At 38.9% G+C, this 12529-nt stretch overlaps 2 protein-coding genes across 3 annotated transcripts; both read left to right on the forward strand.

The window, feature by feature from the left end:
- The first annotated feature begins 779 nt into the window (after positions 1-779).
- On the forward strand, positions 780-12096 carry LOC144038638 (tripartite motif-containing protein 75-like). The gene is made up of 4 exons (XM_077551261.1): positions 780-917; positions 1141-2078; positions 6261-6271; positions 10619-12096. The coding sequence occupies exons 2-4, from the start codon at positions 1288-1290 to the stop codon at positions 11866-11868; spliced, it is 2052 nt and encodes a 683-aa protein (XP_077407387.1). The 5' UTR covers positions 780-917; positions 1141-1287; the 3' UTR covers positions 11869-12096.
- On the forward strand, positions 5383-9849 carry LOC144038636 (fatty acid synthase-like). Of its 2 annotated transcripts, none has more exons than XM_077551259.1 (7): positions 5383-5643; positions 5931-6095; positions 6209-6324; positions 7245-7378; positions 7555-7758; positions 7874-8023; positions 8557-9849. In XM_077551259.1, exons 3-7 carry the CDS (start codon positions 6281-6283, stop codon positions 8562-8564), a joined length of 540 nt encoding a protein of 179 aa, XP_077407385.1. In that variant the 5' UTR covers positions 5383-5643; positions 5931-6095; positions 6209-6280; the 3' UTR covers positions 8565-9849. The 2 variants fall into 2 exon arrangements, with proteins under 2 accessions (XP_077407385.1, XP_077407386.1); XM_077551260.1 differs by having other exon boundaries at positions 6209-6308.
- Positions 12097-12529: the final 433 nt, after the last annotated feature.

Consider the following 12529-nt stretch of genomic DNA (forward strand, 5'->3'; position numbering starts at 1 on the left):
GCTGTGCCGCCCCCCACCCTCAGCCAACTTGTCCTCCAGACAAACATCACGCTGTTTCGAGATATTCACACACAATAACACGCACACAAACACACACACACACACGCACACATTTTCCACCCAAGGATATATACATATATATAATGATCTTTTTTAAATATATAAATAAAATTTGGTTCAGGTATGGGTAGCTTTGGGCTTTGTTGTTTTTATTTATAATTTTTATTTATTTATTTTTACAAAACTTGCTGAACAGCCTATTGGTTTTTAAATACACATTTTGATATTTTAGTTGGTGACAAATTTGGCTTCAGGAGGCAGGCAAGGGGGATTTGTTCTCCTCCACACATTGCTTAAGGGGGAGACACTTGGGGAAACAGTCAGCTTCCTCTCTGGTGTCAGTGACAACAACAGTCAGCAAGGATTGTTCACACAGGTCAGTAGAGAGGAGACATAAACCCTCTTAGAGATATTTTTCTTCTTTGTGTATGCATTCTGTCACTTGCTCATTTAAAAATCTGAACACTTGATTAATAGTGTAAATCGGTATTACTACTCATCCTACAATAAAACGGTGTCATTTACATCAAGGTGTAACTCCTTTACCCAGTTTTTGTGACAGCAGCAGCATGAAACTTTATTGAAATGGACACAAGTTGCATGTCATTTTCCAGCATGGTGTCGACACTAATTATAAGGCAATCATATTTTCCATCTCTCTAGGATGAGTGGGAGAGAGTGTTTTCCGAGGCTTCACTCAACCTGGTTGCCATCAGGAAGTCTTTTTATGGCTCGGTGTGAGACGCGGAGTTTTGCAATGTGGTAAAGCGGGTTTGGTGGGTTTGTCTGCTGTTTAAGAAGAGCTGTTTGGTTTGTTTTTTCATTGTTTGCTGCACATCGAGCACCAAGCAGGACGGGTAAGCTGCTATTTCCTTTCAACACCCTTTCTCTTTTCTTATTTTTAAAACTTTTTTTTCTTCTCTGAGCAAGTTTGCATTCAGGACTCAGTTTTTCCTTCCTTTTCTTTCACGTCGACTATAGATGGAACTGATGTGCTTTGTTTTGTGTTTTTACTCTGATGTAGGATAAATATTATTTTTTATGTGCGAGTGGTAATAAATCGTTTTTGTGTGATCCCAGATAACGGGGTGTGGCTGCAGCCAAGTCAGAAAACGAAAGCAGGAAGTGCAAATATTTCCTTCACTCGTGACTGATAGACGCACTGCGGCTCTCTTGAGAGTGAACGTTGGAAGCTTGTCGACAGAGTCGGTATCTTCACAAGGAACGATGGCCAGCCTAGCTGAGGACCATCTCCAATGTCCAACCTGTTTGGAGATCTTTAGAGATCCTGTCGTGCTGCCGTGTAGTCACAACTTCTGTCGTGCGTGTGTACAGCAGTGGTGGGAGCAGAAAGGAGATCGAACGTGTCCAGTCTGTAGGACGGAGTTTAGATCAATTGATGTACCTCTGAACTTGGCCCTGAAGAACATATGTGAGGCCTTTTCACAAGCCTCAGTGGAGTCTGACGACATCTGCAGCTTGCACAAGGAGAAACTGAAACTTTTCTGTGTGGACCACCAGGAGCTTGTGTGCCACATCTGCAGAGATTCAAAAATCCACGCTGGCCACAAGTTCTTTCCCTTCATTGAAGTTCACGAAAATCACAAAGACAAACTCCAGGACGGCCTGCAGGACGCAAAGAAAAGACTGAAAAATTACATTGAGACAAGAGACAACTGCAATGAACAAGCGACGTACATCAAGGTCCAGAGGGAGCAGGCGGAAAACAAGATTAAGATGGATTTCGAGGAACTTCATCGCTTCTTGCAGGCTGAGGAGGAGGCCAGGTTGTCTGCTGTGAGGGAGGAAGAGGAGGAGAAGAGTCGGATGATGAAGGAGAAGATTCAGGCTCTCAGCAGAGACATGGCCGCGCTGTCAGACGAGATCAGAAGCACAGAAGAGCAGCTGACCTCTGACCCCGTTTCCTTCATGAAGAACTTCAAGGATGCGATGACCAAAATCCAGAAGCTACCCGACGAGCCCAAACTGCTCTCAGGAGCTCTGCTGGACGAAGTCAAGCATGTGGGCAACCTCAAGTTCAGCGTATGGGAACGAATGAAGGAGATGGTCTCCTACAGTCCCGTCATACTCGACCCAAACACGGCCTATTCGGATCTCAGTCTGTCTGAAGATCTGACCAGTGTGAGTTGTCAAAAAGAACATCAGCGTCCAAACAATCCAGAGAGGGCCAAGTGGAATTATCTGCTCGGTTCTGCTTTGGTCTCACAAACGCCCATGTGGGATGTTGAGGTGGGAGACAACAGAGACTGGGGACTGGGTGTGGCATGGGGTGATTCTTGTTTGCCACATAGCATGGAATGTTGGCGCATTGCATTTCGTGATGATAAATACAGAAAGTTTGGTGGGTCATTTGGATCCTGGAATCCGCCAGTGAAGCTGCAGAAGATCCGAGTTCACATGGACATGAACGAAAGATCAGTTTCATTCTCTGAATCACATACAAACACTGAATTGTGCAAAACAGAACCTTCCGAATGGCCACCTTTGTCTGACAACATGAAAATGTTTCCTTGCTTTTACACAACTGATAAAATTCCTCTACAAATAATTCCACTTGCATGTCGTGTTACGACTCAAAGTCAGTGATGATATTGGAGATGTTTAGCTCCCACAATTGTCGTCAGTCATTTTGTATGAGATTTTTTTCCCCACTCACATATTTTATATTGATTGACCTGTTCAATAAATTCTTTAAAAAAAAATATATGTATTTTTTAAGTTCAGGCCATTGGATAAGAATGTGCAACAAAGAACTCAATCTGAATGAAATGTCATGGTGTGTTTTCCAAAATGGAATAAAGTGCCTTGACTGTTTATTCAATTATTTCAGTATTTATTTGTTTTAATATTGATGTATTTTTTTATCTCAGTATTTAGAAAAATATTAATAATACAATATTGTTTTAATGTTTTTAATATTTCATTGATAATTTATTTACATATTTATTTCATTATTTCAATATCTATTTTGTATTCAAATATTTATTCATTGCATCAATATTACTGCTTAATAATTAAATATAAATATATGTATTTTTTAAATATTTATTCCATTATTTCCTTTTTTTTAGTTCACTATTTCCCCTAATTTTAATATGTATTCAGTTATATTACTTTGTAAAATATGTTTTTGATATCCCCCATTAATTTGAATATGAATTCAATTATTTCAAGATGTTATTAATCTAATAGCTGCTTGTTCATTTCAATATTTATCAGAATATTTATTTCATACACTACACTATTTCATTTATAATTCCTAATTTATATATCAGGGTTGTAAATCTCTCCAATTAACACGTATCAAGATATGTATCGAATGTTGTCGATCTCCCAAAATTTGAATGATGTGAAGAAATGGATGGATGATATTTTCAAAACGATATGTCAATCTTCACTAGATGGTTGGATTCTCTTTGTCTTAATCAGCTGCCTTGATGCGCCGTAGCATTTCCTGGGGGTCCTGGAAACACAGGCTTTCTTGGTGCTTGCTATCAGCTCTTTGTTTTGGGGTCTGGTGGCCCTCATTTTCCACTTGATAGTACTTTATTGTGGCCCTCGTTCCCCTCTTGTAATACAGTACTGTCATGTGCAAAATAACAGTAAACAACAACACCAGCATATAGTAACCCCAAGCTGCATCTCCGAATAATATTTTCCCTCATTCCCTTACATCCAAATGCAAAACCTCAATTTAAGGATATAAATAAGTAACATAAATTAACAAAAAAAATAAGTCCAAATGACGCCTACATTGTGCACATTGATATGGAATATACTTTGAAGATAACAAAAACATTGACTTGTTTTAATTGCTTGGACACCGAGTTGCTTTTTGACAGGAGGTGCAGCCTAGATAGTGTTGTGGAGTTGATCTTTTCCTCCGCGTGTTCGTTTTCTTCCGGGTAGTGAGAATGTTGGTTATCTGGATACAGGCTGGAGACGATGAACAGTTCCTTCGAAGCTTTTATTTGTACAGAATAATCCGGGCACAAGTGAGTTACAGACAATGGCGAAGATTACAGAGGACTTACAATATTCTTATACTATCTTGAAGGGCGGTACCAGACAGTTTCCAGTAAACAGTTCAAGCGGAGTTGACCGGACGTACACAGATACACTTTTCAGACACAAAACAAAAGCCCATTTGAGGAATAGAGGAGGTTTTTCAGTCATGACTGCACCTGGCAGCAATTGCGATAACACTCACAAAGATACAGCCGCAGAACAAAGCTCCACTAACCCTATCCCTAACAGTTATGACTAAATACCCTCTTCAATAGTTACCCATTTTGATCAAGTAGCCATTAATTTAATCTCATTATTATGTATTGTCAAAACGGGGGGCTTTAGGACCCAGATGCGGGAAGGCAGAGGCGTAGTCCCAAAAAAGGGATTTAATTTCTATTCAAAAAGGATCTTCAAATATAAAATAAAACAGATCTAACAAAGCAGGAAACAAAACATGGAGAAAAAAACTTAGACAAAAACAAACGGCGTGGCGTGGCGTGGCGTGGCGTGGCGTGGCGTGGCGTGGCGTGGCGTGGCGTGGCGTGGCGTGGCGTGGCGTGGCGTGGCGTGGCGTGGCGTGGCAAAAAACGGGCAGCATGCCATAGGGAAAGACTTACAATGAATCCACACAGACAGAGTGCAGGCAGACAGCAGACTAAATACCAACACTAATGACACAACAAGACACACCTGGGCAAGACACAAGAGGCTAAGGGCACTGATTGGATGACACATGAGGGTAATGGGGAAACAAGGTGGAAACAATCAGGACTCAGGGTTGACACTGACACCACACGAGGAAAGGCAAGTGACCTGAAACGAGAGGAGTCAATTTTCAAAATAAAACAGGAAATGACAAGACAAGGGGAACACACATGAAAACAGAAGCTAAACGTGACAGGAACTAAACATGACTAAAAATAAACATGACATGTATTTATTTTTGCCTGAATTGTACACAAACACACACACACACGCACACATTTCCCACCCAAGGATATATATATATATATATATATATATATATATATATATATATATATATATATATATATGTATATATATATATATATATATATATATATATATATATATATATATATATGTATATATATATATATATATATATATATATATATATGTATATATGTATATATATATATATATATATATATATATATATATATATATATATATATGTATATATATATATATATATATATATATATCCATCCATCCATTTTCTTGACCGCTTTTGATCTTTTTTAAATATATAAATAAAATTTGGTTCAGGTATGGGTAGCTTTGGGCTTTGTTGTTGTTTTTATTAATAATTTTTTTGTACTCATTTTTACAAAACTTGCTGAACAGCCTATTGGTTTTTAAATACACATTTTGATATTTTAGTTGGTGACAAATTTGGCTTCAGGAGGCAGGCAAGGGGGATTTGTTCTCCTCCACACATTGCTTAAGGGGGAGACACTTGGGGAAACAGTCAGCTTCCTCTCTGGTGTCAGTGACAACAACAGTCAGCAAGGATTGTTCACACAGGTCAGTAGAGAGGAGACATAAAGCCTCTTAGAGATATTTTTCTTCTTTGTGTATGCATTCTGTCACTTGCTCATTAAAAAATCTGAACACTTGATTAATAGTGTAAATCGGTATTACTACCCATCCTACAATAAAACGGTGTCATTTACATCAAGGTGTAACTCCTTTACCCAGTTTTTGTGACAGCAGCAGCATGAAACTTTATTGAAATGGACACAACTTGCATGTCATTTTCCAGCATGGTGTTGACACAATATATAAGGCAATAATATTTTCCATCTCTCTAGGATGAGTGGGAGAGAGTGTTTTCCGAGGCTTCACTCAACCTGGTTGCCATCAGGAAGTCTTTTTATGGCTCGGTGCTCTTTCTCTGTCGCTCTCGGACTCCTGCCAAGCAACCAGTTCTCCTTGTTGTTGATAGTGCTAACTACAAGTGGGTGAAAATACTCAAGGTATGTTCCGCAGCTTCCGCTGGGATATTTCCATGTCTACTATTTCACCTTTTGTAAGAATTTCAAACAATGTCCCGCTTTCTCTGAATGTTTCTTTGTTGCGCTTGGAACAGGCAACACTTGCAGGGCCTTCAGATTCTCCAGTGTGGTTGACTGCTTCTCAGGCCCACTGCGGCGTTGTGGGAATGGTCAACTGTCTGCGGCAGGAACCAGGTGGTCTCCGAATACCGTATGGCACAGCGCAGCCTTGCTTCAATATAAACAAGCCACCATTCGTCATTTCACTCATAGCTCAGCATGATGGTCAAAGTGCTGGAGTCTCCCTTTGAAATTCAGTGACCTTTGAATATGTTATTTATTTGTTAGTCAAAAGTGTTTGTAGATGCCTTCAGCTTGTAAAAGCACTCACCTCGCTATGTATTTACATGATAGAGGGTGTATTTTTTAATGTATATGTTGTGTAAAACGCTTATTTAGTGTAGAATTAAGGAGTTGGTCGTTGGACGTCACCAACTGACTTCTTGTCGATCACTTCATTAAATATTTTGCCAAGTAAGACTTTACCTTAGCTAGCTTCCTAAGATGGATTCAACAATAGTACCACTTTGCCGTCCGTTTAAAATCATTGTCCAGTTTAAGACCCAAGTTCGAGACTGTTGACTTTCGTCATGTCTTGAGTTGGTATCACTATGGCAATGAGCCCTTAGGGCGCGCTGATAAGGGTCATGACTTCACGCTACCTAGATAACACATTTTGACCCGGGTTTTAGGGAAATTATTATGGTTCAACAATATCAAGAGTGAACCATTTGGACATAATTCCAAAAGGTATTTTGGTGGAAATACAACACTGTTCACCACCAAAAGAACACCATACATATAGTGAAGCATCGATCTCTCTCTTTCTCTCACACACACAGTTAGAACTGGGGCCTTACAAAAGGTGGAGGGAATTTAATTAAATTAAAAATGTAATTAAATAAAAAATCGACAAATAAAATGATTAAGCTTGATGTTATTTTTATCATCACAAAAACCTGGCTCTAGAAAAGGGGTGTGTAGACTTTTATAGCTACTGGATATACTTTGTCAATCCAGATTGTGCACTGTATCTTATTATTTTTTTATCAATTGTCCATGTTTCCCCAGGTGTGCGTTTGTGTCAAATCTAAACGGTCCATCAGAAGCAGAGGCGTTCCAGTTTGATGAATTATCCATGCAATCGCTGCTCAAGGGGGACCTCGTCATGAACGTATTCAGAGATGGCCAACTAATAACTCTTGGTACAAGATGTGCACGCACTAATTCAGATTAGTTCCTGATTGTTAAGCTTCTTATCAATGCTTGTGTGATTTAAAGTTAAACACTGTTTTGTAATGTGGGTGTGTGTAAAGCAGTTCATGAACATTTGGAAGGGACATATAACATGGCTAATGTCAATTATTTTGTGTTTTTGAAGATCGAAAGGAAGAGTTGACAGAGCACGCCTATGTCAACGTGTTGACTCGGGGAGACCTTTCGTCACTGAGCTGGATTGCCTCGCCACTCCGCCATTTTGTACCCTGCAACCCCAATGTGCAGCTGTGTCGCGTCTATTACAGCTCACTCAACTTCAGAGATATAATGCTCGCCACGGGCAAACTGCCACCAGATGCTATTCCAGGTACATCTTCTATGGGAAACTAATTTGTTAATCTTGCTCTTGTTTCTAATAAAAATGTTCTGGAAATTCTGTTATTCCTATTGACCAAAAAATATATACTGTTTGCACTGTATAGGGGACTTGGCACTGCAGCAGTGCATGCTGGGCATGGAGTTTTCTGGGTTTGATGCAGATCGTCGACGTGTGATGGGACTTCTGCCTGCTAAAGACTTGGCGACAATCTTGATGCTGATAAAAGATTCCTTTGGGGTGTCCCTTCGAGCTGGTTAGTATCACATTTGATAGGTGAAAAACGACAGCTGACAGTGAAGTTATTTTAATTTTTTGACATTTGTATTTTTTTTATTTTAGGGGTGTCAAAATTAGTGCTTTAATTTAAAGTTCCTTTAATGCCACTCATTTTTTAAAATGCGCGATTAGTAACCGCCCCTTACCTGGGAAGTCTCTACTGGGGGAATTCCAGTCACAGCAGACACGTCCGTGTCAAAATTTAGCAGTAAAACATTTAACAATAATGCATATATTTGTGGAGACTGGGGTCAAGTATTTTACAATTTTAAAAATGTGCGGAATTTCATAAGTTACTTCATGTCATGAAGAAAATGACCTCATCATAAATCAACATCACACAGTCCTTCTTTTTAATTTAACTCAGTTTTATGAATTATTATGAAATGACTATCAATGACTAAAAGATGGAGCCATATTTGTATTAGTTTAACATGTTTCCACTTCTATGTTAACAAAAGTATGTTAAGAGGAGGAAAACTTGAAAATTTGGATTTGGTTTTTTTTCAGGTATGTGACGGCAAAGTGTCAGTCCACGTCATTGAGGGCGACCACCACACATTTTTGGAAGGAGAGGGAGTGGACTCCATTAGCAGCATCATTCACAACTCGCTGGCTGAGCCAAGAGTCACCTCAAGGGAGGGTTAGAAAAAAAAAACAAACATACCTTCAACAACACACCTGTTCCAGTTCCGTAACGTTCCCTACCCATAATATCTTAGTATGTGGATGGTTAGCTTTGTTTAATTGAGGGAATATCCTAAGTTTTGCACAACATGTTTACATTTTGTGCCATTTTGCTATATTAACCAATATTTAACAATTTCCTTATTATTTAATGGTTGTTGTTTTTTTTAAAACATTGAATCAAAAGAATTTCACTTTCCCTCCAAACTTGCTGAAGCTGCGGTCTTACCTGACTGGGCAGAAGTTACGTGAGAACTAAAGTGTCCTTGATTGCATTTTAAGGAATTTCTACATTGGAAATTAACAATAAAAAGTCATAATTTTAAATCTTCTTTTAATCTAACACTTTTTTTGCACATTATGATACAGGATATTATAACAAGGATAATCACATACAATAATAGAATGTCACAAAAAGCCGCACTAAACATATGTTTGCTGCATCACTGTCAGTATTATTTCACAATTGGAATATTTTTTGCTGGATATGCATTCTCATCAAAAAGAGCTCACCCAACTCATAATGAAATAAGGTCAGAGTGGACCACATTGTGATCTTAAGAGGTGAGAAGGGGGAGTTCAGCTGATTTATTTTCCCTGGCAAAATCCTTGTCCTCCTGAATAATGTAAGACAGAAGGACCTTTTGTGGTCGTGGTATCGTTACAGGGTAAAAAAATAAAAATAAATAAAACTTGAGTATGCTGTTGGACACAAGTATTACTCTTTATGAACCTACAAGTACTGGTTGGTACGCAAGTTCTTCGTTATGAACACCTGTTGTATGCAAACTTTCATGCCCCCAGATGCATTTGAGTGTACTGGGATCTTTGACGTCTGTGTTGTCTTAGTTTGAACCTTGTCAGGTTCATGGCCTCCAGTAAGCACGCTGGTCCCCTGCAAGCAACAGCTAACATGATCTCTTGAGACTTGTGATCTGGTCAATGAAGGATTGAGTGTCAGAGGACAGAATTTTTTTTTTGAATTTATGCTACAATGCTTTTCTGACTATGTACAGTATATAATAAAAGCTTCTCACTAAATTTTTCATGGAACTGTGATTTTTCTGGAAATAAGTGATGTGATGTTTTATTCAAAACATGGTAAAAAGGGTTTGACATGGCACATTGATCATATTGATAGTGATTAATATTTGTTTTTTTACACTGACACATTGAGGTTTGGTTGTGTGGGAGAACCTGCAGGAAGTTAAGATTTTAATGAAAATTTAAAGCTGTATATCAATGTTGGTGGAAAATTTCCGAAAAGAGACGCGGAGTTTTGCAATGTGGTAAAGCGAGTTTGGTGGGTTTGTCTGCTGTTTAAGGTGAGCTGTTTGGTTTGTTTTTTTCATTGTTTGCTGCACATCGAGCACCAAGCAGGACGGGTAAGCTGCTATTTCATTTCAACACCCTTTCTCTTTTCTTATTTTTAAAACTTTTTTTTCTTCTCTGAGCAAGTTTGCATTCAGGACTCAGTTTTTCCTTCCTTTTCTTTCACGTCGACTATAGATGGAACTGATGTGCTTTGTTTTGTGTTTTTACTCTAATGTTGGATAAATATTATTTTTTATGTGCAAGTGGTAATAAATCGTTTTTGTGTGATCCCAGATAACGGGGTGTGGCTGCAGTCAAGTCAGAAAATGAAAGCAGGAAGTGCAAATATTTCCTTCACTCGTGACTGATAGACGCACTGTGGCTCTCTTGAGAGTGAACGTTGGAAGCTTGTCGACAGAGTCGGTATCTTCGCAAGGAACGATGGCCAGCCTAGCTGAGGACCATCTCCAATGTCCAACCTGTTTGGAGCGCTTTAAAGATCCTGTCATGCTGCCGTGTAGTCACAACTTCTGTCGTGCGTGTGTACAGCAGTGGTGGGAGCAGAAAGGAGATCGAACGTGTCCAGTCTGTAGGACGGAGTTTAGATCAATGGATCCACTTCTGAACTTGGCCCTGAAGAACATGTGTGAGGTCTTTTCACAAGCCTCAGTGGAGTCTGACGATATCTGCAGCTTGCACAAGGAAAAACTGAAACTTTTCTGTGTGGACCACCAGGAGCTTGTGTGCCTCATCTGCAGAGATTCAAAAATCCACGCTGGCCACAAGTTCTTTCCCTTCATTGAAGTTCACGAAGATCACAAAGACAAACTCCAGGACGGCCTGCAGGACGCAAAGGAAAGACTGAAAGATTACATTGAGACAAGAGACAACTGCAATGAACAAGCGATGTACATCAGGGTCCAGAGGGAGCAGGTGGAAAACAAGATTAAGATGGATTTCAAGGAACTTCGTCGCTTCTTGCAGGCTGAGGAGGAGGCCAGGTTGTCTGCTGTGAGGGAGGAAGAGGAGGAAAAGAGTCGGATGATGAAGGAGAAGATTCAGGCTCTCAGCAGAGACATGGCCGCGCTGTCAGACGAGATCAGAAGCACAGAAGAGCAGCTGACCTCTGACCCCGTTTCCTTCATGAAGAACTTCAAGGATGCGATGACCAAAATCCAGAAGCTACCCGACGAGCCCAAACTGCTCTCAGGAGCTCTGCTGGACGAAGTCAAGCATGTGGGCAACCTCAAGTTCAGCGTATGGGAACGAATGAAGGAGATGGTCTTCTACAGTCCCGTCATACTGGACCCAAACACGGCCTATTCGGATCTCAGTCTGTCTGAAGATCTGACCAGTGTGAGTTGTCAAAAAGAACATCAGCGTCCAAACAATCCAGAGAGGGCCAAGTGGAATTATCTGCTCGGTTCTGCTTTGGTCTCACAAACGCCCATGTGGGATGTTGAGGTGGGAGACAACAGAGACTGGGGACTGGGTGTGGCATGGGGTGATTCTTGTTTGCCACATAGCATGGAATGTTGGCGCATTGCATTTCGTGATGATAAATACAGAAAGTTTGGTGGGTCATTTGGATCCTGGAATCCGCCAGTGAAGCTGCAGAAGATCCGAGTTCACGTGGACATGAACGAAAGATCAGTTTCATTCTCTGAATCACATACAAACACTGAATTGTGCAAAACAGAACCTTCCGAATGGCCACCTTTGTCTGACAACATGAAAATGTTTCCTTGCTTTTACACAACTGATAAAATTCCTCTGCAAATAATTCCACTTGCATGTCGTGTTACGACTCAAAGTCAGTGATGATATTGGAGATGTTTAGCTCCCACAATTGTCGTCAGTCATTTTGTATGAGATTTTTTTCCCCACTCACATATTTTATATTGATTGACCTGTTCAATAAATTCTTTAAAAATATATATATGTATTTTTTAAGTTAAGGCCATTGGATAAGAATGTGCAAGAAAGAACTCAATCTGAATGAAATGTTATGGTGTGTTTTCCAAAATGGAATAAAGTGCCTTGACTGTTTATTCAATTATTTCAGTATTTATTTATTTTAATATTGATGTATTTTTTTATCTCAGTATTTAGAAAAATATTAATAATACAATATTGTTTTAATGTTTTTAATATTTCATTGATAATTTATTTACATATTTATTTCATTATTTCAATATCTATTTTGTATTTAAATATTTATTCAATCCATCAATATTACTGCTTAATAATTAAATATAAATATATGTATTTTTTTAAATACTTATTCCATTATTTCCTTTTTTTAGTTCACTATTTCCCCTAATTTCAATATGTATTCAGTTATATTACTTTGTAAAATATGTTTTTGATATCCCCCATTAATTTGAATATGAATTCAATTATTTCAAGATGTTATTAATCTAATAGCTGCTTGTTCATTTCAATATTTATCAGAATATTTATTTCATACACTACACTATTT

Source organism: Vanacampus margaritifer, chromosome 18, assembly GCF_051991255.1.
Source record: "Vanacampus margaritifer isolate UIUO_Vmar chromosome 18, RoL_Vmar_1.0, whole genome shotgun sequence".
NCBI classification, from domain to species: Eukaryota; Metazoa; Chordata; class Actinopteri; order Syngnathiformes; family Syngnathidae; genus Vanacampus; species Vanacampus margaritifer.

Bases quoted from the DNA above. Each gene is read 5' to 3' on its own strand.
- LOC144038638 (XM_077551261.1), top strand. From the start codon at position 1,288: ATGGCCAGCCTAGCTGAGGACCATCTCCAATGTCCAACCTGTTTGGAG.
- LOC144038636 (XM_077551259.1), top strand. From the start codon at position 6,281: ATGGTCAACTGTCTGCGGCAGGAACCAGGTGGTCTCCGAATACC. The intron at 6,325-7,244 runs GTATGGCACAGC...ATGTTTCCCCAG, and splicing joins CCAGGTGGTCTCCGAATACC to GTGTGCGTTTGTGTCAAATC. The intron at 7,379-7,554 runs GTACAAGATGTG...GTGTTTTTGAAG, and splicing joins TGGCCAACTAATAACTCTTG to ATCGAAAGGAAGAGTTGACA.